A 26951-nucleotide genomic window follows, 5' to 3' on the forward strand; every position below is an offset into this window, starting at 1 on the left:
TAAGATAATTCATATAAATTCAAGTCAAAGTCAATAAATTCAAGACTCTTGACAAGACGAATAAAATAACATACAATTTTGTGCAGAATACACTTTTATTTGTCAGCCTATCTCTCTTTCTTTCAGTAGCGGAAATTTAAATGTGAGATTCTGGAAACGAGATCTAAATTTAGCGGGAACAGTCGGGTCGGGAAGAAAATTATTCTAAGCGGACAGCGGGTGAACAAAGAGTGAATATATAGCGGGAGTGGGTGGGTGCGGAATAGAACCTTGCGGGAGCGGGACTAAAAAAACAGTCCCGCGCAGACCTCTAGCTGGAAGAGTGATAAATGCAAAACAATACTCGGCAGTGAGAGAGAGGAAGTCCATGGCTTATGTAGGGTGTGTGATTGGCTGCTGCTGAGTGTGTAATCAGAGTGAAATGGATTGTGGGAACTGAAGTCCAGGGTGAGTGTGACAGTCTGTGTAGTGTGAGAGTCCATGTGCTGGATAATGACCTCTTGTGGTGAACAAACGGAAGTTCATAGACCGGATTCGTGACACATCATCTGTTCATAAATAATGTCACTATTGATGAACTAGGAGATCATAACAGTATGAACATAACCAAAAATTGCACACTTCAACAACGACACCAGACTATGCATCGCTGGTGAGTGATACTTCAGTTATTGCTTCATAAGAATGTCATAGTATGTGATATACTACCTAGGCTATACACTAAGAAATGTCTGTAAAATAGGACCCAATGTACTGTCTTAATATGTATTATTTCTTTTCACAGGTGTTTTACCCATTTTGTTGTTGGACATAAAATATCCAGAGGACGATCACAAGAACTTCTTGCCACTGATCTACAGCAAACACCAGTTCAACCTCAGGAATCAAATGAACCTCCGGCAAATGACATGAAACACATACATTGTTTTGAACCATCTATGTCTGTACAAAGACAACTGCAATATCCTAATTAAGCTTTAGCGTTAGTTCTGGCAGGTCACGTGAGTCAAGCTTGCATCAGCTGATTCTCAGCTGATCACATCTACCTATAGGAATACGACACCTATCGCGGCATTCCTATATAAGCTGTATTCAGTATTATTCAGCAGCTTTTCAGCTTGCTTCGGAGCAAATTACCCTCCTCCATCCCCAGCTCCACCTTTCGCCACAGTCAGGACTTAGCTTTCTGATATTCCTTGCTAATCAGACTCCTTTATCTTGAATAAAGTGTTACACTTAAATATCATTAAGTACATTAATGATATCTGCCTTGTTCTGTTCTGTTAACCCTGGGGGGGTTATTATTGCTGCTCTCCCTGCTCATTCATGACAGGCTGCATGGATGGGCAGGGAGGTTTTTGCCCAGAACAGAACCATACCGCCAAACCAAACTTTATGCTAAGTATCTATATTCTGACGATAGTGGTCCTGACAGAAGGTTCTTTATGGAACCATTTAGACAAAAAGGTTATTTTGGCTAAACTATCCTTTTAAGTGAGGTTTAAGCTATATTGAAGTATAAAAATAGACACAAATTAGCCTATTGTTATCATCTTGTTATTATCTATTGTTATTATCTTATAATATCATAAAACTGGAATATCTTAGAACTGTTTGAACAGAGACATGTATTGAAACTGTAGACTTCAACAATTTATCATATTACTAATTTGGCATTTTGACAGAAAGGTGAGGGATGATGTGATGAAAACATGCAACTGAAAATGTAATGTTTACTGTAGAAGACAAAAAACACTAGTTTGTGTATGTAATGCCAGTGTCTGCACCTAACAATATAGGTGTACACAAGCATCATATATCCATCTGAACCGATGTTTTCAGAGAACCGCATCCATTATGAATACAGCCAGCAATCCATTAAACACAATTCATAGGAAACAGGGTGAGTGTGACAGTCTGTGTAGTGTGAGAGTCCATGTGCTGGATAATGACCTCTTGTGGTGAACAAACGGAAGTTCATAGACCGGATTCGTGACACATCATCTGTTCATAAATAATGTCACTATTGATGAACTAGGAGATCATAACAGTATGAACATAACCAAAAATTGCACACTTCAACAACGACACCAGACTATGCATCGCTGGTGAGTGATACTTCAGTTATTGCTTCATAAGAATGTCATAGTATGTGATATACTACCTAGGCTATACACTAAGAAATGTCTGTAAAATAGGACCCAATGTACTGTCTTAATATGTATTATTTCTTTTCACAGGTGTTTTACTCATTTTGTTGTTGGACATAAAATATCCAGAGGACGATCACAAGAACTTCTTGCCACTGATCTACAGCAAACACCAGTTCAACCTCAGGAATCAAATGAACCTCCGGCAAATGACATGAAACACATACATTGTTTTGAACCATCTATGTCTGTACAAAGACAACTGCAATATCCTAATTAAGCTTTAGCGTTAGTTCTGGCAGGTCACGTGAGTCAAGCTTGCATCAGCTGATTCTCAGCTGATCACATCTACCTATAGGAATACGACACCTATCGCGGCATTCCTATATAAGCTGTATTCAGTATTATTCAGCAGCTTTTCAGCTTGCTTCGGAGCAAATTACCCTCCTCCATCCCCAGCTCCACCTTTTGCCACAGTCAGGACTTAGCTTTCTGATATTCCTTGCTAATCAGACTCCTTTATCTTGAATAAAGTGTTGAACATAACCAAAAATTGCACAGTTCAACAACGACACCAGACTATGCATCGCTGGTGAGTGATACTTCAGTTATTGCTTCATAAGAATGTCATAGTATGTGATATACTACCTAGGCTATACACTAAGAAATGTCTGTAAAATAGGACCCAATGTACTGTCTTAATATGTATTATTTCTTTTCACAGGTGTTTTACCCATTTTGTTGTTGGACATAAAATATCCAGAGGACGATCACAAGAACTTCTTGCCACTGATCTACAGCAAACACCAGTTCAACCTCAGGAATCAAATGAACCTCCGGCAAATGACATGAAACACATACATTGTTTTGAACCATCTATGTCTGTACAAAGACAACTGCAATATCCTAATTAAGCTTAAGCGTTAGTTCTGGCAGGTCACGTGAGTCAAGCTTGCATCAGCTGATTCTCAGCTGATCACATCTACCTATAGGAATACGACACCTATCGCGGCATTCCTATATAAGCTGTATTCAGTATTATTCAGCAGCTTTTCAGCTTGCTTCGGAGCAAATTACCCTCCTCCATCCCCAGCTCCACCTTTTGCCACAGTCAGGACTTAGCTTTCTGATATTCCTTGCTAATCAGACTCCTTTATCTTGAACAAAGTGTTACACTTAAATATCATTGAGTACATTAATGATATCTGCCTTGTTCTGTTCTGTTAACCCTGGGGGGGTTATTATTGTTGCTCTCCTTGCTCATTCATGACAGGCTGCATGGATGGGCAGGGAGGTTTTTTGCCCAGAACAGAACCATACCGCCAAACCAAACTTTATGCTAAGTATCTATCATTTTGACGATAGTGGTCCTGACAGAAATAATGTTTTTGTGTGTGTGTGTTTAATTGAATGCTAATACTGTTTTATTAGTGTGTTTTATTAACTGAATGCTAGTATCTATTACTGTGTTAGGTGAATGCTAATAATGTTTTCCTCATTGCTTTTTCAGTACGCTGAGGTGGACTTTTCAAAACTGCGTAATATTTTTAATGTGTTGAATGAAGTCTCTATTGCTCACCAAGGCTGCATTTGTCTTCTCAAAAATACAGTAAAAACAGTAATATTATGAAATACAATTACTATTCAAATGAACTCTTTTCTATTTGAATATATTTTAAAATATAATTTATAATTTATTTATGATGCAGAGCTGAATTTCCAGCATTATTACTCCAGTTTGATCAGTCCATGATGATGAGAAATCAGTCTAATATGATGATTTGCTGTTCAAGAAACATTTTAGATTATAAATGTTGAAAATGACTGTGCTGCTTAATATATTTTTAGATTTTTTAGGATTGTCTTATGAACAGAACAGCATTTAATTGAAATGGAAATATTTTGTAACATTAGAACACCTTTACTAATAGTTTTGGTAAACTTAATGAGTCCTTGCTGAATAAAATGATTCATTTCTTAAAATAAAAATAAAATAAAATAAACTTTTGAACAGTAGTATAGACAAGTCTAAAATCTGGTATTAGGATTTTAAATACATAGCAACCACTACCACATTAAAAGTATAGGCCTATATGTCTGTGCTCCAGAAAAGCTAGAGAGAGACATAAATGAATAACCCAACATGTGAGCTTCATTATATAGCCTAATCAACATACATTAAAACAATGTACATTTAGTGTATTTTCATTTAGTTATGGTGAAGAACAAAAGCATGATGATTCTGGAAGTCATTTTCATGGGCAGCGGAGAATATTTAAAGGCTCTTTGATCTTTAGAGGCCATTTTCTACTTACCATCCCCAGATGCTTTCACACACGACCACATCTTACACATACTGTACACACAAGGGCGCAGAGTGGAGAGATTTGCAAAGGAGTCATAAAACAAACACAATATTTACTCAAAGATGTTCTCAGGAAAGAGTAGAAGAGATTGTTCTGGAAGGGGAAGGAAACATGAAGGGAACATCCAGGGCAAACTTCCTCTGAACATGGAGGCACCTTATGTTGTCAGAACAAACGTTAAATTTGTACATTTGACTGTATCAAGAGTCCAAATATAATAGTAATACAATGCTCTAGGGACTATTTAATCTACATGCCTAGTGAAAGCAAAAGAAGCCAGTTCATCTTTGCACCACATTTCACTCAAAACAGTGCGTTAGCTTATTTTCAATATTAGCTTTCCAAGCATGCCTAGCATTTAGCATAGGTGCTTGTATTTCAAGGTTGACAAACAATATAATACAATTAAATGTATGTGAAATGTGGATGCCAGACTGTGCAAATTCATAACAGTTGCACAGCTACAGTCTGTTTGGTTACACTGTGTTAAAGCTACATGCTAACACTAGCACAGGCTACAAAATAAAACTTAAGTGTGGACTTAATAGAAGAATAATACAGTTCTTATAGTCTGTAGCCTTTGTTGTTGTGCTAACATTAGCATTCGCTTGTTGTAGTTAGTCGGAATGTAGCCTTTAAGCTATAAACAGGATACTAATTGTCCAGATGAAGTGACACAGTCCTTCTCTTCATCAAAAGTCTGCCGTTTCACCTCCATCTAGAGGCCCGTTTGGTGGATTTTGTCGCCTAACCCTCGCTTTACGATTTTCAGACACCTGCTTCCACTTTAGCGTGCGAAGTTTCTGCTGTCGCCGTTTTTCACGGTACCACAGTTGTTCACAGTACTCGTCGGCCGTTAGCCCACTAACTCCCATTAGATGGAGTTCCTTGTAGCTCCGCGGCAAGGTCGCGTAATTTCCGGGATGGGTGTTCTGCGCTTTCGGCATATGGTTCTGGGGGATGACGTGGAGCTCGTAGCGCGCTAGCGTGCGGGAGAACGAGTGTTCATAGGCTACGCAGAGGTACAGGCCAGCATTAGCAGATGCTAAGTGCTGGAGGAGGAGCCCGCGTTGCATGTGGATGAGGTTTTCTTCACCTGGAACCAACTGAGAGATAGAAAGGGGTTTGAGTTAGAATAGAAGTGAATGATTTAAGTGTATAGTTAGTTCTTTACATATTTTATGGTTTTTCATGATTAAATCTCTTAAACATGATATGTTTGACAGACCTCTTTGCTGGTTTGGCTGTGGTTTGGCTGAATTATCCATTTGATCGTCGCTTGTGGTGAACGCGGGACACATTCCAGGAAGGTTGAGTTCGTCTCCACGGCGTAAACCGTCTTCAGCTCAGCATTCTCTGAACCTGTAGAGACGATTGGACAAAGTTTATTTTGTATTTATTTGGAATGTGTTTGTTTACTTCTTTAACAGCAAAGCCAAAAACTTGTATTAAGAGTGTAAACATATTTATATTGAACTGGTGCACATATCTTAGCATGTGTAAGTATCCATTTTGTACACTAGAGAAGGTAGTGTGCATTTTCTTTTTCCAGGACTGGCCAATATCACATACAACCTGAAGGTGGAAAGTGGTGAGGTGAACAGAAAGTGATTTATTACCATCTCTCATGTCCTGACACTGGCTCCAGGGGTCTCCATACCTCACATCCTGCCTCCGGGCACGCCTGCGGACCACAAGTGGACATCACTGACCCTTAGATTTATTATTTGACAGGTTTGCTGGTGGTTTTTGGTATTATAATTCAAGCCATTTTCAACTAATACTCCAAATAAAATTAATCCAAATTAACTGTAACCAAGCCTACAATTTCTCTGTTAGTAAATAAAACACAATAAAAAATGTATATATTTAAGATTGTAATTAGGGCTGCACGATTAATCGAATGTGATTGTTATGGGCATTTTGTTAGTAAAGCCGGTTCTGTAATCAGCAGGAAATCATCATCACGTGCTTTCAGATGGAGCAGAATTTACTACACATAGCCGTAGTTCATTGACAAGTTACGCCAAAAAATCGAAATCGTTCGCGATAATGACAGCTGTTTGCATAGCTTCTCAGTGAACTACGGCTCTGTGAAGTAAATGCTGCTCCATTTGAAAGCATGTGAAAATACCACATTTAATAACATGTTTTTACTCCAAACTCATTTCATAACGTCAGTCGAGTGTTTGAAATAAATCCTTCTGTGAGATGATGTGGCTTCTTACACAGAATAAGGCACGCAACATATTTCATAATATTTAAGCAGTGATAAAGGCATTGCATTATAAATATACTTTATTTTAATGAAAATTATAATAATAAGAACTCAGATAAAGCCGTATATTGCCACAGTCGTGTGTTAATTAGTCATGTTGAATCAATGAAAGCAGTTGAATCTTCTGTTTATTCAGCTGCAGCGATAGGCATTTCCTGATTTCTTCTGCGAGGCGTATTTGGAGTTTCAGCGCGAGAGCGCCCTCTGGCCTTTGGATGGAGATTTACTGCCGATCACAGAACCGTGCTTCACTGAAAGATACGCATGACAATCGCAGCTTCTGTCGAATCGCGATCTCGATTCCATTTCGATTTATCGTGCAGCCCTAACTGTAATCACTTCTACACTAAAAATGGTACAGAAACAATTTTCTCTCAGAAATTGCTAGTACATTTCACAAATAATTGCAAAGGAACAACAAGTAATGCATTGAAATTAAACATGACATTCTGAAGTACAAAGGCTGAAAAAATATTTTCTTGTAAAACATACTCCAATAATCTGTATTTACAAATTTGTAAAATATTGGTAACACTTTATTTTAAGATGTCCTTGTTACACGTTACAGGTACTCATGATTCTAATAACAATAAATTATGTAAGTAACCCTAAAACAAACCCTAATCCTAACCCTAACCCTATAGTATATAGTATATAACCCTATAACATGTAGTTAATTAATATTAAGGTCATTGCACACTAAGTCTGAATATTTCGTCCGAAATTTTCGCACATTAAAAAATAAATACGACCTCACGTTATGTCAATCACGTTTACACACTGCCTCCGAAATATTCGTGCTCATAAAAAATTTGGATCGGGTTCGATTTTTCCCATTTTTCGCATCCGTAGCAAGTATTTTGAGAGGTGTTTTGACAGTTCAGAGCCACCTTACAAGTGAACGCCAAAATCCAGAATGGCGATTGTCAAGTTCATCCACTTCATCTCGCTGCACAAAGCACTGTATATAGATCCTTGCACACAAAGTTCACAGAAATTGGTGGTCTTCTTTTTAATGTGGCTCCACTATCGCTAGCAAAAGCATCAAACTGAGCCACTGACATCCTGAAGTAAACTTTGAATCGCCCGTGATAATCCCACTGCTCCTTAATAAGGAGGGGGAACTCTCCTACCTCTCTATATCTCAGGATTGGATGGACCCAATATTTCCTTTCTTTTTCTTTTTTTAAGAAGCGAGAGGACAACAAAATCATCCTCACTGCTTGAAGACTCCATTTAGTGCTGTTCTGCGAATTTTTTCGCAACTGATTAATTAATACGCATCGGACACAGTGTGCAAGGTTTCTGTGCGTGATGAATTTTTAGGATTTCGAATACAAAAAAACGCATACGAAAATTTCGGACTCAGTGTGCAGAGACCTTTACTCTGTACATAAATGTATAATTACACTGTAACAAGAACACCTTAAAATAAAGTGTGACCAAAATATTCTTAGAGTTGAATAAACCGTACCATTGTTATTTATGGTATCCTTGTTACAGTATAATTACACATTTAAGTACTGAGTAATATTAAGTAAATACATGAACTTGCTATATGGTTAAGACTAGGATTTGGTTTAGAGTTATTTGCATTTAATTATGCATAATCTATTGTTATTACTATAGTATAATATAGTTATTACTATAAGTATAGCAAGTAACGTGTAACAAGGACACCTTAAAGTGCTGCCATTTGTTATCATTGATTTAATGTTTCTTTTTTCAGAAACATTCATTTAAATAATTGCTAAAATGCTAAAATGATTAGGCCTATATGATTTTCTGACCAATGAGAATATATTAAATGTAATACAAAGGGAAGTACCTTTTGTTGCTGGGGAAGTAGTTGGTACAGGAGGACCCGTCCCAAGCGCAGTATGGGTCACGAGCTAGACAGCAGTCTACACACGCTTTACCATATAGCTCACACCTCTGCACAGGCAGCTGGACGACCCCTTCGTCACTGCTTACAAATAGCACTTGCTAGAGAAAAAAATAAATAATAAAATAAAACATGAGGATGTATGTCTAAATGTGAAAACAAACTAACCTTTAACAAATTACTTAAAAATGGTAATTAGAATGATAAACCCTTGACACACGTACAATGGATGTCTAAGAGGCAATACATTATGGTGGGTTTAAAAGAAAAAACATGAAGCTCCTATCGTTGTTAAAGTAAGTGGCCACCCACAAAACAAGCCCACTTACCCTCTTGGTGGAGAGCTCCATGCTTAGTATCGTGGTTTGAGTCTACAAAATAGAAAAAGAGAGAAAAAAAAAAATGTCAACACATAAAATGAATCATCTCCTGAACAAAGAGGAGGAAGACATGCATTGTTGGCGCTGAATAGGAGCAGCTCATCATAACAGGCCCTTGTGAAAGTTTTAAAGCTTTCTGCTCTGTTGGTTAATTTCTCCTTCATATATAGCAGCAAATGAGCCTTAACTCTTAAAACGACTTTCTTTCTCCAAATGGCAGGCAATGTCTGCTGTCTCCATAAAGGTTAGTTCACAGAAATTGGTGGTCTTCTTTTTAATGTGGCTCCACTATCGCTAGCAAAAGCATCAAACTGAGCAACTGACATCCTGAAGTAAACTTTGAATCGCCCGTGATAATCCCACTGCTCCTTAATAAGGAGGGGGAACTCTCCTACCTCTCTATATCTCAGGATTGGATGGACCCAATATTTCCTTTCTTTTTCTTTTTTTAAGAAGCGAGAGGACAACAAAATCATCCTCACTGCTTGAAGACTCCATTTAGTGCTGTTCTGCGAATTTTTTCGCAACTGATTAATTAATACGCATCGGACACAGTGTGCAAGGTTTCTGTGCGTGATGAATTTTTAGGATTTCGAATACAAAAAAACGCATACGAAAATTTCGGACTCAGTGTGCAGAGACCTTTACTCTGTACATAAATGTATAATTACACTGTAACAAGAACACCTTAAAATAAAGTGTGACCAAAATATTCTTAGAGTTGAATAAACCGTACCATTGTTATTTATGGTATCCTTGTTACAGTATAATTACACATTTAAGTACTGAGTAATATTAAGTAAATACATGAACTTGCTATATGGTTAAGACTAGGATTTGGTTTAGAGTTATTTGCATTTAATTATGCATAATCTATTGTTATTACTATAGTATAATATAGTTATTACTATAAGTATAGCAAGTAACGTGTAACAAGGACACCTTAAAGTGCTGCCATTTGTTATCATTGATTTAATGTTTCTTTTTTCAGAAACATTCATTTAAATAATTGCTAAAATGCTAAAATGATTAGGCCTATATGATTTTCTGACCAATGAGAATATATTAAATGTAATACAAAGGGAAGTACCTTTTGTTGCTGGGGAAGTAGTTGGTACAGGAGGACCCGTCCCAAGCGCAGTATGGGTCACGAGCTAGACAGCAGTCTACACACGCTTTACCATATAGCTCACACCTCTGCACAGGCAGCTGGACGACCCCTTCGTCACTGCTTACAAATAGCACTTGCTAGAGAAAAAAATAAATAATAAAATAAAACATGAGGATGTATGTCTAAATGTGAAACAAACTAACCTTTAACAAATTACTTAAAAATGGTAATTAGAATGATAAACCCTTGACACACGTACAATGGATGTCTAAGAGGCAATACATTATGGTGGGTTTAAAAGAAAAAACATGAAGCTCCTATCGTTGTTAAAGTAAGTGGCCACCCACAAAACAAGCCCACTTACCCTCTTGGTGGAGAGCTCCATGCTTAGTATCGTGGTTTGAGTCTACAAAATAGAAAAAGAGAGAAAAAAAAAAATGTCAACACATAAAATGAATCATCTCCTGAACAAAGAGGAGGAAGACATGCATTGTTGGCGCTGAATAGGAGCAGCTCATCATAACAGGCCCTTGTGAAAGTTTTAAAGCTTTCTGCTCTGTTGGTTCATTTCTCCTTCATATATAGCAGCAAATGAGCCTTAACTCTTAAAACGACTTTCTTTCTCCAAATGGCAGGCAATGTCTGCTGTCTCCATAAAGGTTTGATTGATACTTACTGCTCTATAATACACATAATTACATTTTTGATATGGATAAAATCACTTGAAATATTTATTCATAATGTACAAACTAATTTTTGACTGGAGATTTGAGGGATGCAGTGGTGTAAAATTAAAACTCTAAGGTAAATGCTATTGTGAATCCATCATTCTACTACAGAACATTCTACATGCATCTCATATTAACCCTGTTGACTTCTGTTTGTTTTCATTCCCTTCATCCCCAGAGCAAAACCGAGACATTCCTCACTGTTTAAAGTTTTGGATAAATGAGATCTTCTTTTTGTTCACTAAACACAATATTCTTGGTGTATCGCTGCCTCTCCTGTCCCTGGGTTTGTTCACTTGAGTAGACAGCCATGGGAAATCTGGTTTTCTTCTTTAGGAGTTATTTTTGTTTGGGAAGTGCTTGACATGAAAACAACAACCAATAAGAGCCCAGGGTCAGAGGTCATGAGTCCAACAGATGGCAGGATAAACAAGAAGTGAGACAACAACAAAAAACAGAGATTTTGTATTACCTTGAAGACATTAAGCTCTTCTAGAATGATTTCTTCAGTTTCCCAGTTCTCTTTAGGTACAGAGACCACCTTTAATACTCTGCCATCATCTGGAGATACAGAAGATTTACCATGTGTGATTTCACTATACAGACAAGATGGATAGATGGATGGATGGATGGATGGATGGATGGATAGATAGATAGATAGATAGATAGATAGATAGATAGATAGATAGATAGATAGATAGATAGAAATGAACGAACGATAGGTAGGTAGATAGATAGATAGATAGATAGATAGATAGATAGATAGATAGATAGATAGATAGATAATGTTAGAATGATAGATAGAACGATAGAACAATGGATATAATGATATAATGATAGATAGAACGAAAGAAAGAATGAACAATAGAACAATACAATGATAGATAGATAGATAGATAGATAGATAGATAGATAGATAGATAGATAGATAGAAAAAAAACGAACGATAGATAGTACGATAGAACAATGGATAAAATGATAAAATTATAGATAGAACGATAGAAAGAAAGAACGAACGAACGAACGAACGAACGAACGATAGATAGATAGATAGATAGATAGATAGATAGATAGATAGATAATGTTAGAATGATAGATAGAACGATAGAACAATGGATATAATGATATAATGATAGATAGAACGAAAGAAAGAATGAACAATAGAACAATACAATGATAGATAGATAGATAGATAGATAGATAGATAGATAGATAGATAGATAGATAGAAAAAAAACGAACGATAGATAGTACGATAGAACAATGGATAAAATGATAAAATTATAGATAGAACGATAGAAAGAAAGAACGAACGAACGAACGAAACAACGATAGATAGATAGATAGATAGATAGATAGTTAGATAGATAGATAGATAGATAGATAGATAGATAGATAGATAGATAGATCGATAGATATTCACATCAAACTTCAACCTGAACCATCAATTGTAACATCTTTAAACATATCCCATAATGCACCTTTACTTCATCACCATGGTGAGTGAGCACTGGCTTTTGGCATGTGGATTTATGCAGCACCCTGAGGGCTGACAGCTGTTACACTGTTCTAGTTCTATACACAGTAAGATTGCGAGTCGGCTCTCTGTACACACAGGTTAAGCATATTTGTCTTGAACAGTGTATCTATTTGCCCTAAATGATTCACTTAAATGTGGCAGAGTTCACGCATACACCCACCAGTCCAGGAGGACAAATGAACAGGAAAAGAAACATTGGCTCCTCAGAGTGTCAGGATAATCCCTGGCAACAGGACCACTGACCAGCGTGGGAACAGAGGTCGTCTTTGATAGCATTTACTGGATCTAGCAGTGATTTCCATATTTGCAGTGCAATTTTAGGTCTAATACTTTTATAATAGAGAACACCAACGGCTAGATGTCAAACTTTTTTAGTAGTACAAAAAATCCCATTCACTGAACACGTTGATCTTTTGTTGACTGCATTCCAACATACCTGTGCCAAGATGTAAGATATCATACTGGCCGTCCTCGGCATCAACCCTATCAACCACAAGCTTCTTCAGCCTGTAGGGGGTGTTGATCCGAGTGAAGACAGGACGCCTATGGATGGGCATCACTGGTTCCCACATCAGCTGATGGGTCCTCATGAAGCTCACAACATCATCTGGGAAATCTCGGGTGGACTTGTGCAAAGGGTCATAGGTTTCACTTGGACACTGAAGAGATATAGGAACTTTAGTTAAGCTTATATTCTGAAACCCTGTGGGGACTGAATTTGGAGTAACAGTCCCAGACTAAGGTAAAAATAGTCAAAAACATTTACGCAGATGTGGATTTTGGCCACTGTTCGAGATCATATTGGGGCAAGCATAATAATTCTTATTTATTCATATTAAGACAAGCAGTTTTGAAGGAATCTTCTGTTGTCATGAACAATTTGGTTTAGCGAAACCCCTCAAAACATGACATGTTATACATATAGCATGATCTAGTATGATAAACTTGCTTTCTCACCTTGCCTGTGCAAAATCAAGTTTTTACCAGCTTTTTCCTTGTAAAACCAATAAACATGGTGACCTTCAAACGATATGCGCAAAGGAAAGAGCATGTCTGAATGAAATAAACTCAAGTAGATCTATTTTACTATGTGTGAAACAAGTCTAAAATATATTAATTGCACTTTCTAGTCCAGAGGTGTCCAAACCTGTTCCTGGAGGGAGTTTAGCTCCAACCAGCCTTCACACACTTGCCTGGATGTTTCTCGAAATCGTGAAGACCTTTATGAGCTGATTCAGGTGTATTTATTTATTTTAGGTGCTAATCTTTGCAGGACACTGGACCTCCAGGAACAGGTCTGGACACCCCTATTCTAGTCACCAAACCCCATAGTTTGAAAGGGTTTAGCTGTCAACTCACAGTTGAGGTCAGCTTCGTGGTTATGACTTCGGCAACTAATGGAGCAGACCTCAGAGCCCTGATAATTGACTTCCTTTTGGTGACCTCATCACTAAAAGTCCACACTCTAGCCACTTCACTAACCGCAATGACGCGTGACTCCCAGAGTGCCTGCCAACATTTTTACAACCCCCTTGAGGCAGTGCAGCTAGTGCATGGAGTGGCTGGCCACATGGTTTCCAAGCTGCCCCAACATATCTGCAGTCCAGTATCAATCGTAGACCTCAAATCTTGCTTGCACTTATGCTCACAACACCAAGATTACAGTTTGAAGTCCTTCAAGTTGCCAACAGAAAGAGGCAACCCTCCACATGACAAATCATCTTCACTTCTATACCAAACATAATTCCTTCCTGTTGAGAACTTACCGTCCCCGGCCGTGGATAAGGGATCTTCCCCTTGTACTCCATCCAGCGATAATCAGGGCTCTCCTTATGCGCAAAAGGCCCGTTGAAGGCGGCTCGGATGGAGGCCATGGTATAGACGCAAACGGCTGAACCTTTGAAGACAGAGCTTTTGAAAAGGAAACATGTATTAGCCTGATGCCAGGTTAGAATAACAGAGTTCCTCAAGCCTGGTGACCTTTCACCCTCCCGTTTGGCCTCGAGCTATCCATTCCTTGGGTGGGACACCGAGACGGATTGTTCTAAATGGATCGGGAGTGGGGAGGAGAGCATCCTGTGACCAGATTGTTGATTTTAGGGGTGTTTTGATACTGATGTCAGTTCATAAGACAAACTGAGATAATCAGATTTAGGTTGTTGGAATGAATAAAGGAGGTCTGAGAAACTGAAGAGTTAGTTAAATGGGAATGAGTGTGACGGATTGATTGATTTGGATGGAGCCAATGATAATTCAGGAATTGAGGTAAACAAATATAACATTGACTGGAATGTGGCTCTAACAAGTTAACAAGATTATGGGCTGGTGACCCAAAGAATGACTCATGAATCAGACTTTTCAGGTAATGAACCTACCTGGAAGTGGAGAAGACACCGTAGATGACTGGATTCTGTGGATCTTTGGTCTCCAAGAGAAATATGTCCTCTAAAAATAAAAATAAAAAATGAGAAGAAAGGACGAGGATTGTAGTCTTGAGGAATGAGATTTTGAGTTCATATTAACGTGTAATTAGAGTGTGAACATACCCAGCTCGTCAAAGTGTGTGTCCATGCCTCCAGGTCCTGGTACAGAGCACACCAGCCTGGCCTTCAGGAAGGTGCTCCAGCGATTAATCAAGCTTCGTTTTCCACCTATGTCATTCTAATGAAAACCAATAACATGTAAGACTACACTATAGGACTTTTCAAATCTGAACCAATTTTAAAACACTAGGCATCCTACACTTGCTCACTTTGTGTGAAAAACACACTGCCAGACCTTTAAGTTGTTCCAAACACAACAAACTCACGCAGAAACATAGCGCCTCATTGCTAGAAGAGGTATGACAAATGACAAAAATTTGTGTTCTAAAACTGGCTCAAAATAGCTTTTGTTAAAACATTTCTGATATCTTCCAACTGGATGGAATCATAGTGTGAAACTAAATTTTTGGAATCTGTGCCCATTACTATGCAATTGTTTTTGAAATTGGTAAATTCCTGACTACCCAAAATATGCAGATTAGCTCTGACTTTCGGCAACTAGTGTCAACTCCTCCAGACTACAAATTGGGGCAAAAACCTGTGCAAAATTTGAATAGTGTTTTCCAGCCTTAAGAGATAATATGACATCACAGTATCTCACTAGCAAAAATATATTAGTAGTACATTACATTTTTATACATTACCAATAAATACAGCACAAATAAATATATAAAACATTTCAAGAATGCTCTGACATGAAAAGCCTGAACAGAAAACCTAATTTGCTAGATTTGTTGCTAGATTAGTGTTTAATTACTCTCAAACAAACCCCTCATTCATCCATTATTAGATACACGACTACTTTACTACTGTGCAACAGATGATACTGAAGCACATTCATTCATTAGTGTCTACAATAGACTCATTGATACGTCATACCAGACAAAGGTCTTTTGGATCCATTTCACATTTTTATTGGCTCATTACGGCACTGGACTTGGCGCTCACCTTGCAGACACGAGCCACTCGACTGTAGATACGCTTGTCGAGCTGGTTGGACTCTACAGCGGTCTCTTTGAAGAAGAAGTAGACTTTGTCATCGTCCAAGCTGTGTGTTTCAGGGATGGAATATGATCCCACAAACTCCGGCTCTGTGAAAATAAATTGGCATCAGAGTGAGGCTGGAGGATGTCACAAAAGTTAATTAGGCAGCACCAGTCACCTCAAAACAGTGGTTTCCAAGGGTTTCAGTCCATGAACCACCTTCTTATCCACTGCCAAAATTTTCTTAACCTGTATTTTGCCTTGTATTTTAGGAAAAATCACTACACATCTTTAAAACATTATACATTTTTGACTTCATGACTTTTTTTTCCCTGTCTGCTGCAAGGAGTTCGATTACACATTCATTCATTAGTGTCTACAATAGACTCATTGATACGTCATACCAGACAAAGGTCTTTTGGATCCATTTCACATTTTTATTGGCTCATTACGGCACTGGACTTGGCACTCACCTTGCAGACACGAGCCACTCGACTGTAGATACGCTTGTCGAGCTGGTTGGACTCTACAGCGGTCTCTTTGAAGAAGAAGTAGACTTTGTCATCGTCCAAGCTGTGTGTTTCAGGGATGGAATATGATCCCACAAACTCCGGCTCTGTGAAAATAAATTGGCATCAGAGTGAGGCTGGAGGATGTCACAAAAGTTAATTAGGCAGCACCAGTCACCTCAAAACAGTGGTTTCCAAGGGTTTCAGTCCATGAACCACCTTCTTATCCACTGCCAAAATTTTCTTAACCTGTATTTTGCCTTGTATTTTAGGAAAAATCACTACACATCTTTAAAACATTATACATTTTTGACTTCATGACTTTTTTTTCCCTGTCTGCTGCAAGGAGTTCGAATACAGAGTAATCAGTCACATGATATAAACATCACAGGTGACTGACTTAAAAAAAACTCTCCTCTTGGACCCCAAAAGGTAGCTGTTTGTAAATTCTGTTTAAAAATGTATCCTTTTATTATAGTGATTTCCTTTAGATAATAACAAATTATCTAAGCTAGCATCGATTTGAGTAGCTGTATGCTAATCTAACAAACTAATATGTTGATTGTATGCTAAGCTAAGAGGCTAAATGACAACTTTATGCTAAGCTAACAAGCTAATAATTTAGAAATTACTAAACTAATAGTCTAATTTGTTAGCAGTCTGCTTTGGTAGTCAGATAACTGCTTGTAAGCCAATTAAAGAAATATACTCCAAATGTTTAATTTGATCATTTACAGCTTTGGTTGTGTTACATATGATTTTAAAATGTTAATTGTCATATGTTAGACCTTCTTGCTTCCTAATTAAATTGGGAAAAACTGTGTTTAGAATTGTGATATCAACATTAATTTGGTGTTTTAACCTATCAGCAATGTGAAAGTTTATTTATCAATGAAACTTTTTAGCAATACAAATATTTTCTTGCACCCATACTAGTCTACCTTGGGAACTAAGGCCATGTTGTCTTTGCACACACAATAAAAACAGAATTTTACATTTCACTTCTCACCATTTAGCCACTGGTCCTGGTAAGCTTCAGTGCGGATATAGTGTTGATTGCTGCTATGCACAGATGTGCGAAAAATGGCAGCGTTTGTTCCCATGAAGTCTACTGACGTCCCAGCATACAGGTCCCCATCTAAAGTGAGCATTAATAGCCATTTAATGAAAATCACATTTAGAACGACTTAAAATGACAAATGATTTTTCATGATACATGGCTCATTTTTAATGATTCTACCCTCTGACTTCAGGTCCTTTGTCAAAATACTCTGTTTTACAGCAGCTTGTGTGAAAAGGAAATTTCGATAATTCCAAAGACATCATTAAATGGTCAAAAAGGTCTCCGGTTGCAGTAATAGCCTTTAATTAGGTAGCATATCATGAAGATCACGTATGTATGGCTGTGCCATGACCTTACGTTCGACTTCATCATTTCTTGCAGGTGTCTTTTGGTATTTCGCTATTATAAAAGACAGAATCAATTAATATTGAACCAACTGTAATGTTTATTTAGCTGTAATGGTGTGTAGTGGAGAATTAAGGCTAGAAGTATGCAAATGCAGACACGAATGCCTGGCAAACACATTGCAAGCTCACATTGCAAATTGATTTTAAATACTAACCTCCATATTCAAGGGGGCGAGAAAGGCACGTTCAAATATCTGTGTTATTATTAAACTGTGTGCTATTATTCAAGAAGCTAGCTATAAACAGTCAAGTTGAGTAGCTTAAGCTAGCTCTATTTAAAAATCCAAACTGCCAATAAAAAACAAAGAAGAAGACGAAGACAAAGATGATGACACCGAAGAAGCTTTAGCTAATTAGCTCAGTAAGAATATCCTCAAACTTGCTTTGCAGTAGCGACAGTTGACTTGAAAACTGTGAAATAAGACACCGAGCTAATGCTAATTCACTATAGCCAGCAGCAAGGCTATAGTTTTCAACACACATTGCGGTTCAAGTCAAACGTGAGTACGTAGCTAGAAGCTACTTTGTGTTTTGCCATGTTGCTAGTCAATTTTAAGTCAATTTTATTTAAATAGCACTTTTCTCAATACACATTACAGAAAATCGTAATGGCAGTGTTCATAAGCAATTGTGATTTGCTATATAGAATAAATAAAACTTTACATGTAGAGCTGTGTGATAATATAGTTTACATTTTGTAAGTTTACAATTTTGTATAGTTACAACTTACAACTGTAGGTATACTACAGTACATAAGTTTTTTTTTCATATACTTTTACAAACCGAGGGACGATTCAATTACATTTTTCTGTGCTAATCAACAGATGTACTGTGTGTGGTGGAGCAGTTTTAAGACTGCAATCCTGTAACTTCAGAGAGGCCATGAAAACAGCATTACAGATCTACAGATTCTTGTGAACAGTAAAACATTGTAGTCATGGCCTGTTTTCACTTTAGTGACCCTTATCCTCGTGATCGGTAAGTGACATCATGCGCTGTCAGATGGTGGTAGTTGTGCGCGCTGACCTTGCGTGCCGGTTGGGTGAAGCTGTCAGAGTTTAGCATGTAGATGTGGTCTCGGCCTCCGACCAGCAGCCATCCGCGGTCCTCATCAAGCAGTAAGGCCTGGTACGCTCCCCCCTCTCCACCATCCCAGAACACAGCAGAGCTGGTCCTCGACCTCAGTTCTGCCAGAAAACAACAGTTAGGTTTTACTAAAATGTGACATTTTCAAACATGTTCTGAACACCCAAATGTTATGGTAACACAAGACCTGAAATAGAATATTCAATATGTCAATTAAACATAAGCTACACTCTTAAAAATAAAAGGTTCCAAAAGGGTTTTTTCGCAGTGTTACTATATTAATCATTTTGGATTCCCCAAAGAACCTTTCAGTGAACAGCTTTTTCTTAGCGTGAAGAACATTTTAATAATTTAAAGAATAATGAACTTTTTGTGCAGTGGAAAGATTCCATGAATTTTAAAGGTTCTTCAAGGAACCATCAATGCTAATAAAGGACCTTTATTTTTAAAAGCATAGAAGAACCATTTTAGGTTCTCCAAAGAACCTTTCAGAGAATAGTTCTTGAAATAATAATTTTTCCCTTAGTGTGAAGAACGTTTTAATAATCTAAGAACCGTTTTCCACTATAAAGAACCTTTTGCAATGAAAAGGTTCCATGGGTGTTAAAAGTCTTTAATGGAACCACACTCATAAAAATAAAGCTTCTTTGCTGGCACTGTTGGTTCCATGAAGAAACTTAAAAATCCACATAACTTTTCCATTCCACAAAAGATTCTTTATACACTCTTAAAAAATAAAGCTTATTTATTGACATGCATGGTTCCATGAATAACCTTTAACCTTCATGTAACCTTTCAAGGTTCTTTATAGTGGAAAAGGGTTATTTTAGAACTTCCTGGTGAACAATTCTTAAAAGAACCATTTTTGTTAGTGTGAAGAACATTTTCAATAACCTCAAGAAACTTTTTTTCCACTATAAAGAACCTTTTGTGTAATGGAGGTTAAAGGTTCTTCATTGAACCATCAATGGCAATAAAGATCCTTTATTTTTAAGAATGTGTTTTACTGCATAGACCTATTTTGAAAGGATTGTGTTGCAGTTTGAAGCTTGTTAGATCAAGGTCATTGACAGGTGGTTCTGATCTTTGATAGATTTGGAAAATAAATATGTCAATCATACGCTGAAGTGGTTTCGGCAGGCTCTCATTCCAGATTACAAATATCTGCGTTCCCGTACAACAGCATTCGCACATAATTAAACATGATGCATTTCTCATATAAACACATACAGACACGTCCACATCTCCACAAACCCCCCTCGCTGGTGCTTAAACAGGCAAAAACAACTCTCCTAATTAAGGCCGATTAACCCTCAACACGCTCTTTGACAGCTGCACTCCTGCCACCCACAATTCCAGTGGGACGAGGGGCCCACATATTCAGCATAAGTGTGCATGATTACAAGTCGACAAGCGGTTTGACTAGCAGAACGTCCAGCTCATGTAGGTGTCAGGCATGTTGTGGTGACGGGAGGATTGCGGTAATAAACTTTGACAGGTGTTTTCTTAGCCGCACTCTCTGCCTTGATATCGATGAAAGGGAGTCGAGATGTTGCACAGGAAATAGCTCAAGGTCTAGAGACGGCATTTTTGGCTTCATGGTCTCTCTGGCTGGGTCATGTCAAGGTGAAAGTTAAATGATGCATCTGGATGTTGCTTTCTGTTCTTCTTCATTTCTTGTCTTTTTTTAAACATGGCATTAAGTAATAGTATGTTACAAAGTTTGCATATTTTTATATTTATCTCCAGCAACATTTGGTTTTTATAGAAGCCAGTTTCTGCCACTGAATAAAAAATTAAAAAAGGTAATTATGACTTTTAAAAAAAAGTAAAATTACGATTACAAATTTTTTCTTAGAATTGCGTAATACAAACTTGCAATTCTGAATTTTTCTCAGAGCTGCATGATATAAAGTCACAACTGCGAGTTATGAAGTCAAAATTGCAAGATATAAACTTGCAATTCTGACTTTTTTCTCAGAGCTGCATGATATAAAGTCGCAACTGCGAGTTAAGTCAAAATTGCAAGATATAAACTAGCAATTCAGATTTTTTTCTCAGAGCTGCATGATATAAAGTCACAACTGCGAGTTATGAAGTCAAAATTGCAAGATATAAACTCACAATTCTGACTTTTTCTCAGAATTTAGTTTAAATCTGCCAATTCTGAGTTTTTTATATCATGGATTTTATATCATATCATTTTATATCATTCTGGGAATTTATATCATACAATACTGACTTTATAACTCACAACTGCAAGTTTATGTCATGCAATTCTAAGAAAAAAAGTTAATTTCTTATAGAATTGCACGATATAAACTCTAATTATACTATATTAATTATTTAATTTCATTTATTTGTTTGTTTGTTTGTAACTTAACCCAGCCTTTGTCTTGGCGTTAATTTCCAATTATAAATTAGATTTAATAAACTAAGTGCCATTTTGCAACATGCAGGAATTCTCTATGAATTATAAAATCAACAAATGCTCAAGAAATTGTGACGAGAGGGGCGGGGCCGAGAGCCGTGGGAACGGAGCGAGGCCGGTGGAGGAATTGCGAATGCGCGACACCTGCGCCACTCACCGGTCTCGAGTCTCACGGAGGAGCTCCGGAAGGATACAAAGGAGGAGTGACGACAGGGAAAGACGAGAGAGGACCAGGCCTGGATTTTATTTTGTGTTTTGGTTTTGCTTGTGCGCGACAGTCGTCCGCGAGGGGCTGTCGCGCTGTTTTGAGTTTATTTTATTATTAAAGTTTGTTTAAAAGTTCGCCGGTTCCCGCCTCCTTCTTCCCGATCTACAAACTTTGTTACATTGGTGCCGAAACCCGGGAGGAAGGAGGGGCACGCTGCCAGAGATCCCTCGCCGCTGGGGTGAGTCCGCAGTGCCATCGAGCATGGCGGAGCAGTCTGCCGCCATGGACGCTCGAGGCGGTGGGCTGGAGTGAGTTGTTGGGGGCGGACGAACTCGTTGCCGGCCGCCTGGGATGTGGAGGGACGGCTGCTGTCCGTGAGGGAGCGGAGGAGTCGCCGCCGTTCGCCTGAGGCCGGAGGCCCATGTTAACTTTATGACAAGCATTTGCATTGCAAACCGTGTGAAATATGAAGCCCATTTATGTGAAAAACATGTTTCTACGCTGCCATTAAAACAGAAAAAATATCCAGGATTGTGGTCCACTAAAATACATACAGTTAATTACTGAATAACTTGTATAATCAAAATTAATGCAATTAGGATCTGTGATTAATGCAAGTCAAATGTCTTCCTGGATTATATTTCTCTTCCTGTCGCAGTTTTCATCCTCCATTAAAGCTGCACATTGCATGACTCACCATTAAAGGAATTCTTAGATGACACAAGGAGATTTCTCACTGACAACAAAAATAAATCTCATAATTGGGGCATGTTGATGCTATCCATCATGAAAGCCATTTAGTACAGAGGCCAACATACAAGTCACAGCACCTGCTGGAATCCTTTCCAGTGCAGCTTCCAGCGCCGAGTTATAATGTTTCCGGAAGGCAGCGGCTCTTCGTCAGCTCTGGAGAATTTGGCACCATTTCATATTGAGAGTTCAAACACAGGCGACCCATACTTTTACTTAATTTTTGATTTTTTTAAAGATCTCATGTTGATCAATTTCAGTGTTGAACTCCACTTTTCCTACATTTGTATTACTTTTTGAAACTTGGATCATTAAATATTACATATTAACTATAAAATATCTTTCTTTCTTTATTTGTTTTTCAATGTATTTAGAGATGATTCCTTAGGAATTGTTGTTCATTCATTCATTCATTCATTCATCATTTTAGAATTTGGTCTTTAATTAGTTCTTTCTTTCTTTCTTTCTTTCTTTCTTTATTCTTATTTTATATTTATTTATTTATTTGCAAAAAAGGAAATATATCTTTCTTTCCTTCCTTCTTCCTTTCTCAGTTCATTTGATATTCTTATTTATTTTTAAATGTATTTAGACTTGTTAGAAATTATTCTTAATATTTTAGTTAGTCGTTCTTATGTGCGTTTTATTTAGATACTATTTTTGCTTCGTTTTAAAAGTAAAAAAAAAATATGAAATTGAATATTAAACTATTACACAATAGTAATATATTTATGTTGGGGTCTTTCTTTCTTTCTTTTTTCTCAGTTCATTTAGTAATATGTTTTATTTATTTGTAAATGTATTTAGACAAGGTTATTTATTTAGTTATTTATTTTAGTAATTGCTCTATTTATTTGTTTGTCTCCTTTTTAAATTGTTAGAAATTATTCTTAATATTTAATTAGTTATTTGTATGTACTTTATATTTAGAAACTGTTTTATATATATATATATAGATATATATATATATATATATATATATATATATATATATATATATAATATTTTTTAGACTTTATATAAACATTGTATTCATAAATTAAAAAAATACATTGAATATTAAATTATACCATGGTAAAATATTAATGTTGTGATTTTTATTCATTTATTTTGTTTTACTTTGACACAATTAAAACTTTGATCCTTATTTTTCTTATTAAAACTGAAAAAGAGCTTTGAAAAGTTTTTTTTTTTTTAATAAACCCATTAAATCCACAATAAGTTCATCTGTTCCTCTCCAGTGATGGTCTGTGTTTTGTTCGCTAGTTTGTTCAGAGCGTTCACATATAGCGTGAAAACGGTGCTTGCATCAGACAGTCACACTCGACATCTTTATTTTATTGTCGACAAAAGAAACCACCTTTCGATGAGATCATGGCTATAGAGAGTCTAGCATGAGTTGATCATGTGTCATGCGCAGGATCGGGAACATTTCCCACAATGTCGTTTAATTCGGATTTCTGATAAATGAAGAAAAATCCCCCTTTCCCACCCACTTTCTAAACACACACATTCTCATTACCTAAAGTCTTAAAAACAAGCACGGCCACAAAAGCCTCTTTTCCTTATATCACACAGAGACGCATCTGGTTGTGACTCCACCCGGTCCATTGAGTCCTTCTATCAGCATGATGGACAGACTTTCTCAGGCTTTTAAGGTGCTGGACCAGCGTACAGGTCCATATGATAGTATTTCACATTGAGGTCTAGCCAGAATTCGAGAGGAAATGGTTTCCATTAATGCGTCCCAGCCTTAAAACATCTAAGCCCTGACGTTTGTTCATTATATGATGGTTTGGAACAGTTATAAGTTATAACTGAACATACGACTGAAATACATCCATGCTATGCTACTTAGCAACTAAACTAGCGTGCTAATTGACTCCACTGGCCTGTATGTGATGAAATGATTAGGGTTGTAAGACTGAGGGGGGTACGGCGTTCAGCCTTGAGATCTTCAAAGCTTATCAAGACTGACGCGCACATCTGGTCGACATGATACAGCTGCAATTGAGCGCTCTGGAATGATCCATTCATAAATGTTTGAACTCATCCATTACTTCATTTCAAGTGTTTAATGAGTTGCTGAGTTGTTTATTTACGAGATATTTGGCAACCTGTTTCCAGGCGTATTACAGCAACCACACAAGTAGATGCTGATATATTAATAGTATTGTTGTACATAATATTGTTTGTTTGATCCATTAATGTATTTAGCTTGCTGTCAACCATTTTGGATATTCATTTTATTATTCAGAACGTCATGTTTGGACATCTTGGGATCCGCTAGTGGCGAGATGTCACTTTCCATGACAAAAATAGTGCTTAAAGTCAGCTTGAATTTTTCTTCAACAAAAGGTCAGTAAACATCAGGAGCTTAACCTTCAGAAAGCAGTTCGTCCACAACAGGAGACAAAACTGTTTATATTTATATGAAATTGTACAGGTATATGTATATATATATATAAATAATATACATGTTTAAATGGGTATATAGTGTACATATGCTTTAGGCCCCGTCCACACGGAGACGCGTTTAGCTGTATACGCATACATTTTGTATCGTATAGGCGTTTCGTCCACATGGATCCGGCGTTTTGGGAGAGTGAAACCGATATTTTTTGAAACCGGGTCCCAGAGTGGATAAATCTGAAAATGTCGCCTTTGGGTTTTCGTGTGGACAGCGAATCCGTATATATTTTCTGAAACGGTGACGTCATCAGCCCACGTCTCGCCCCTAGTCAGACACCGATACGTCACGTAACAGCAACAAAAACATGAACGAACACTGAACGATTGTCTTTTTATTAACTAACATTAACAGATTAATAAATGTATTGTTCCATGTTCGTTTGTATACCGCACACAAGGTTTATGCACATAGTCCAAGTCTTCTTCTCTGTTTTTAGTGTATCTCTGTGGCAGAATTACAGCGCCACATGCTGGTCTGGCATGTATACTACATCGTTTTGTATCGGTTTCATGTGGATGCAGATATTTCTTGAGACGGGGGGAAAAAAAAGTTTGGATAGGGAAAGCTCTGGCTTCGTGTGGCCGTAGCCTTATTTACTATTTATTTTCTGAAATATATTTGCAGTATTTCAACCCTGTTACTAATATTCAGGACATGTCTAAATATATTTTGAAAATCTTATTTTTTGCTTTTTGTTACTTTATCTTTGGAAATAAATAAATAACAGCATCTGAATGGATAACAGGGTTGCAAATGTAGCCTAAATCAAACTGTCATTTAGCAGTTAGTGTCGTCTTGGTATTATTTATATACTATTACAACATGTATTACATTTTTAAATTAGCTTTTAATTTAATATTTTCAGTTTACATATACATTTTTAGTAATTTTGTTATTTTTAGTATTAAATTTGTCATTTTTATTAGTTTTTGTTTTGTGATATTTCTATTTAGCTTTAATTTTATATTTACTTGAGTTTTCATTTTAGTTTTTCCTTTAGGTTTTTAAGTTTTTCATCTAATATTTACAGTTTATTTTATTTCAGCTTTATTTCAATTATCAATTAATAGTAGTTTTATGATTTTTTAAAATTGTTTAGGTGACAATTACAATGCTGCTTGACAAAGGATAGCTAGTTTAGGACAAAATATTGGTTTTTAGTTACATAAAAACTTACAAAACTTACATACATTGAGATTACTTGGATAACAGAGTTGAACAATTGAGCCTAATGAATACAGTTAACACAACAATTATGTAAAAACTGTAAGAATTAAATTATTATTTGCTTGTCTTCATGCCATGCTGTACAAAAGGTCTAAATTATGTACTTTCCTGGGTGCCAGAATTTATTTATTTATTTATTAACAGGGTAACCGGGGTTATATTTAGTTTATATATATATATATATATAATATGAAAAATTGACTTAGTTGGATAAAGACAAGAATGTAAAGACCTCTGAAGTGGGACATACTGTAAGTCAACTAATATTTTAATGTGATTTGTTTTATGTGGTGCTTTAAAAAAAAAGTAATGGCCTCTAATTTGTAGACTGTCAGACACTGTTCGTCTTTCTGTACATCAGCTTTGTGACATTGATGTACCAGGCAGTGTATCTTTTGTTCGGTCTCAGTTAAGCGTTTCAAAGGCCAAGTTGCCGAAACCTTACAGGGTCAAAGGTGACCTGTCTTGATTACCATTCCTCTTCACGTACCGAAACGTGTGGATTAGGCTTGGAAATGGAATTAGGCCACCCAGAACTCTGTTCGGCTTTGAACTCTTTGACAAAGTATCTTTATAAACCCAATATCAATAAAAGCAAAATCCTGATAATCAAGTCCAGAGTTGTTTTGCTTCTAGTATTCTGGAATGGGGTGCTGGCGAGTTCACAGTTTTCAGAGATCGTAAAACTCAAACGCTCTGTCTTGTGTCTGACGCAAGTCAATTGCGAACATTTGCTAGTGATCCTTGGGCACATCAAACACAGACGTTCGCTGAGACTCTGCCAAAAACCTGTAACAATCTCCTGCATTTCGCAGAAGGTCAGAGGGCAATGG

The 26951-nt window shown here is 37.1% G+C and overlaps 2 protein-coding genes across 3 annotated transcripts in view; both read right to left on the minus strand.

Annotated features, from left to right (window-relative positions):
* Positions 1–4336: 4336 nt before the first annotated feature.
* LOC107571036 (semaphorin-3D-like) lies at positions 4337–17624 on the minus strand. Its single transcript, XM_016257322.1, has 12 exons — positions 17483–17624; positions 16438–16580; positions 14984–15098; positions 14813–14882; positions 14204–14348; positions 12874–13096; positions 11371–11459; positions 10535–10576; positions 10150–10307; positions 6136–6200; positions 5745–5878; positions 4337–5622 (listed from the first exon to the last, which is right to left on the minus strand). Exons 1-12 carry the CDS (start codon positions 17622–17624, stop codon positions 5209–5211), a joined length of 1740 nt encoding a protein of 579 aa, XP_016112808.1. The 3' UTR covers positions 4337–5208.
* Positions 17625–18769: 1145 nt separating this feature from the next.
* Positions 18770–26951, minus strand: part of LOC107571039 (semaphorin-3D-like) — a 52486-nt gene continuing 44304 nt past the window's right edge. Inside the window, exon 3 of one of the 2 annotated variants that reach the window (XM_016257323.1) lies at positions 18770–19130. In XM_016257323.1, the coding sequence (XP_016112809.1) occupies positions 18907–19130 (224 nt within the window). In that variant the 3' untranslated portion in view covers positions 18770–18906. The remainder of the gene's footprint in view (positions 19131–26951) is intronic. The other variant, XR_001607126.1, reaches the window with a different exon arrangement.

Source organism: Sinocyclocheilus grahami, unplaced genomic scaffold, assembly GCF_001515645.1.
Source record: "Sinocyclocheilus grahami isolate Dianchi unplaced genomic scaffold, SAMN03320097.WGS_v1.1 scaffold1541.1, whole genome shotgun sequence".
NCBI classification, from domain to species: Eukaryota; Metazoa; Chordata; class Actinopteri; order Cypriniformes; family Cyprinidae; genus Sinocyclocheilus; species Sinocyclocheilus grahami.

Coding starts and splice junctions, on each gene's coding strand:
- LOC107571036 (XM_016257322.1), bottom strand. CDS start 17,624: ATGCTCACTTTAGATGGGGACCTGTATGCTGGGACGTCAGTAGACTTC. Junction 15,099..16,437: donor GAGTGGCTCGTGTCTGCAAG/GTGAGTGCCAAG, acceptor GGTTTTCATTAG/AATGACATAGGTGGAAAACG. Junction 11,460..12,873: donor TATCTTACATCTTGGCACAG/GTATGTTGGAAT, acceptor CTGTATCTCCAG/ATGATGGCAGAGTATTAAAG.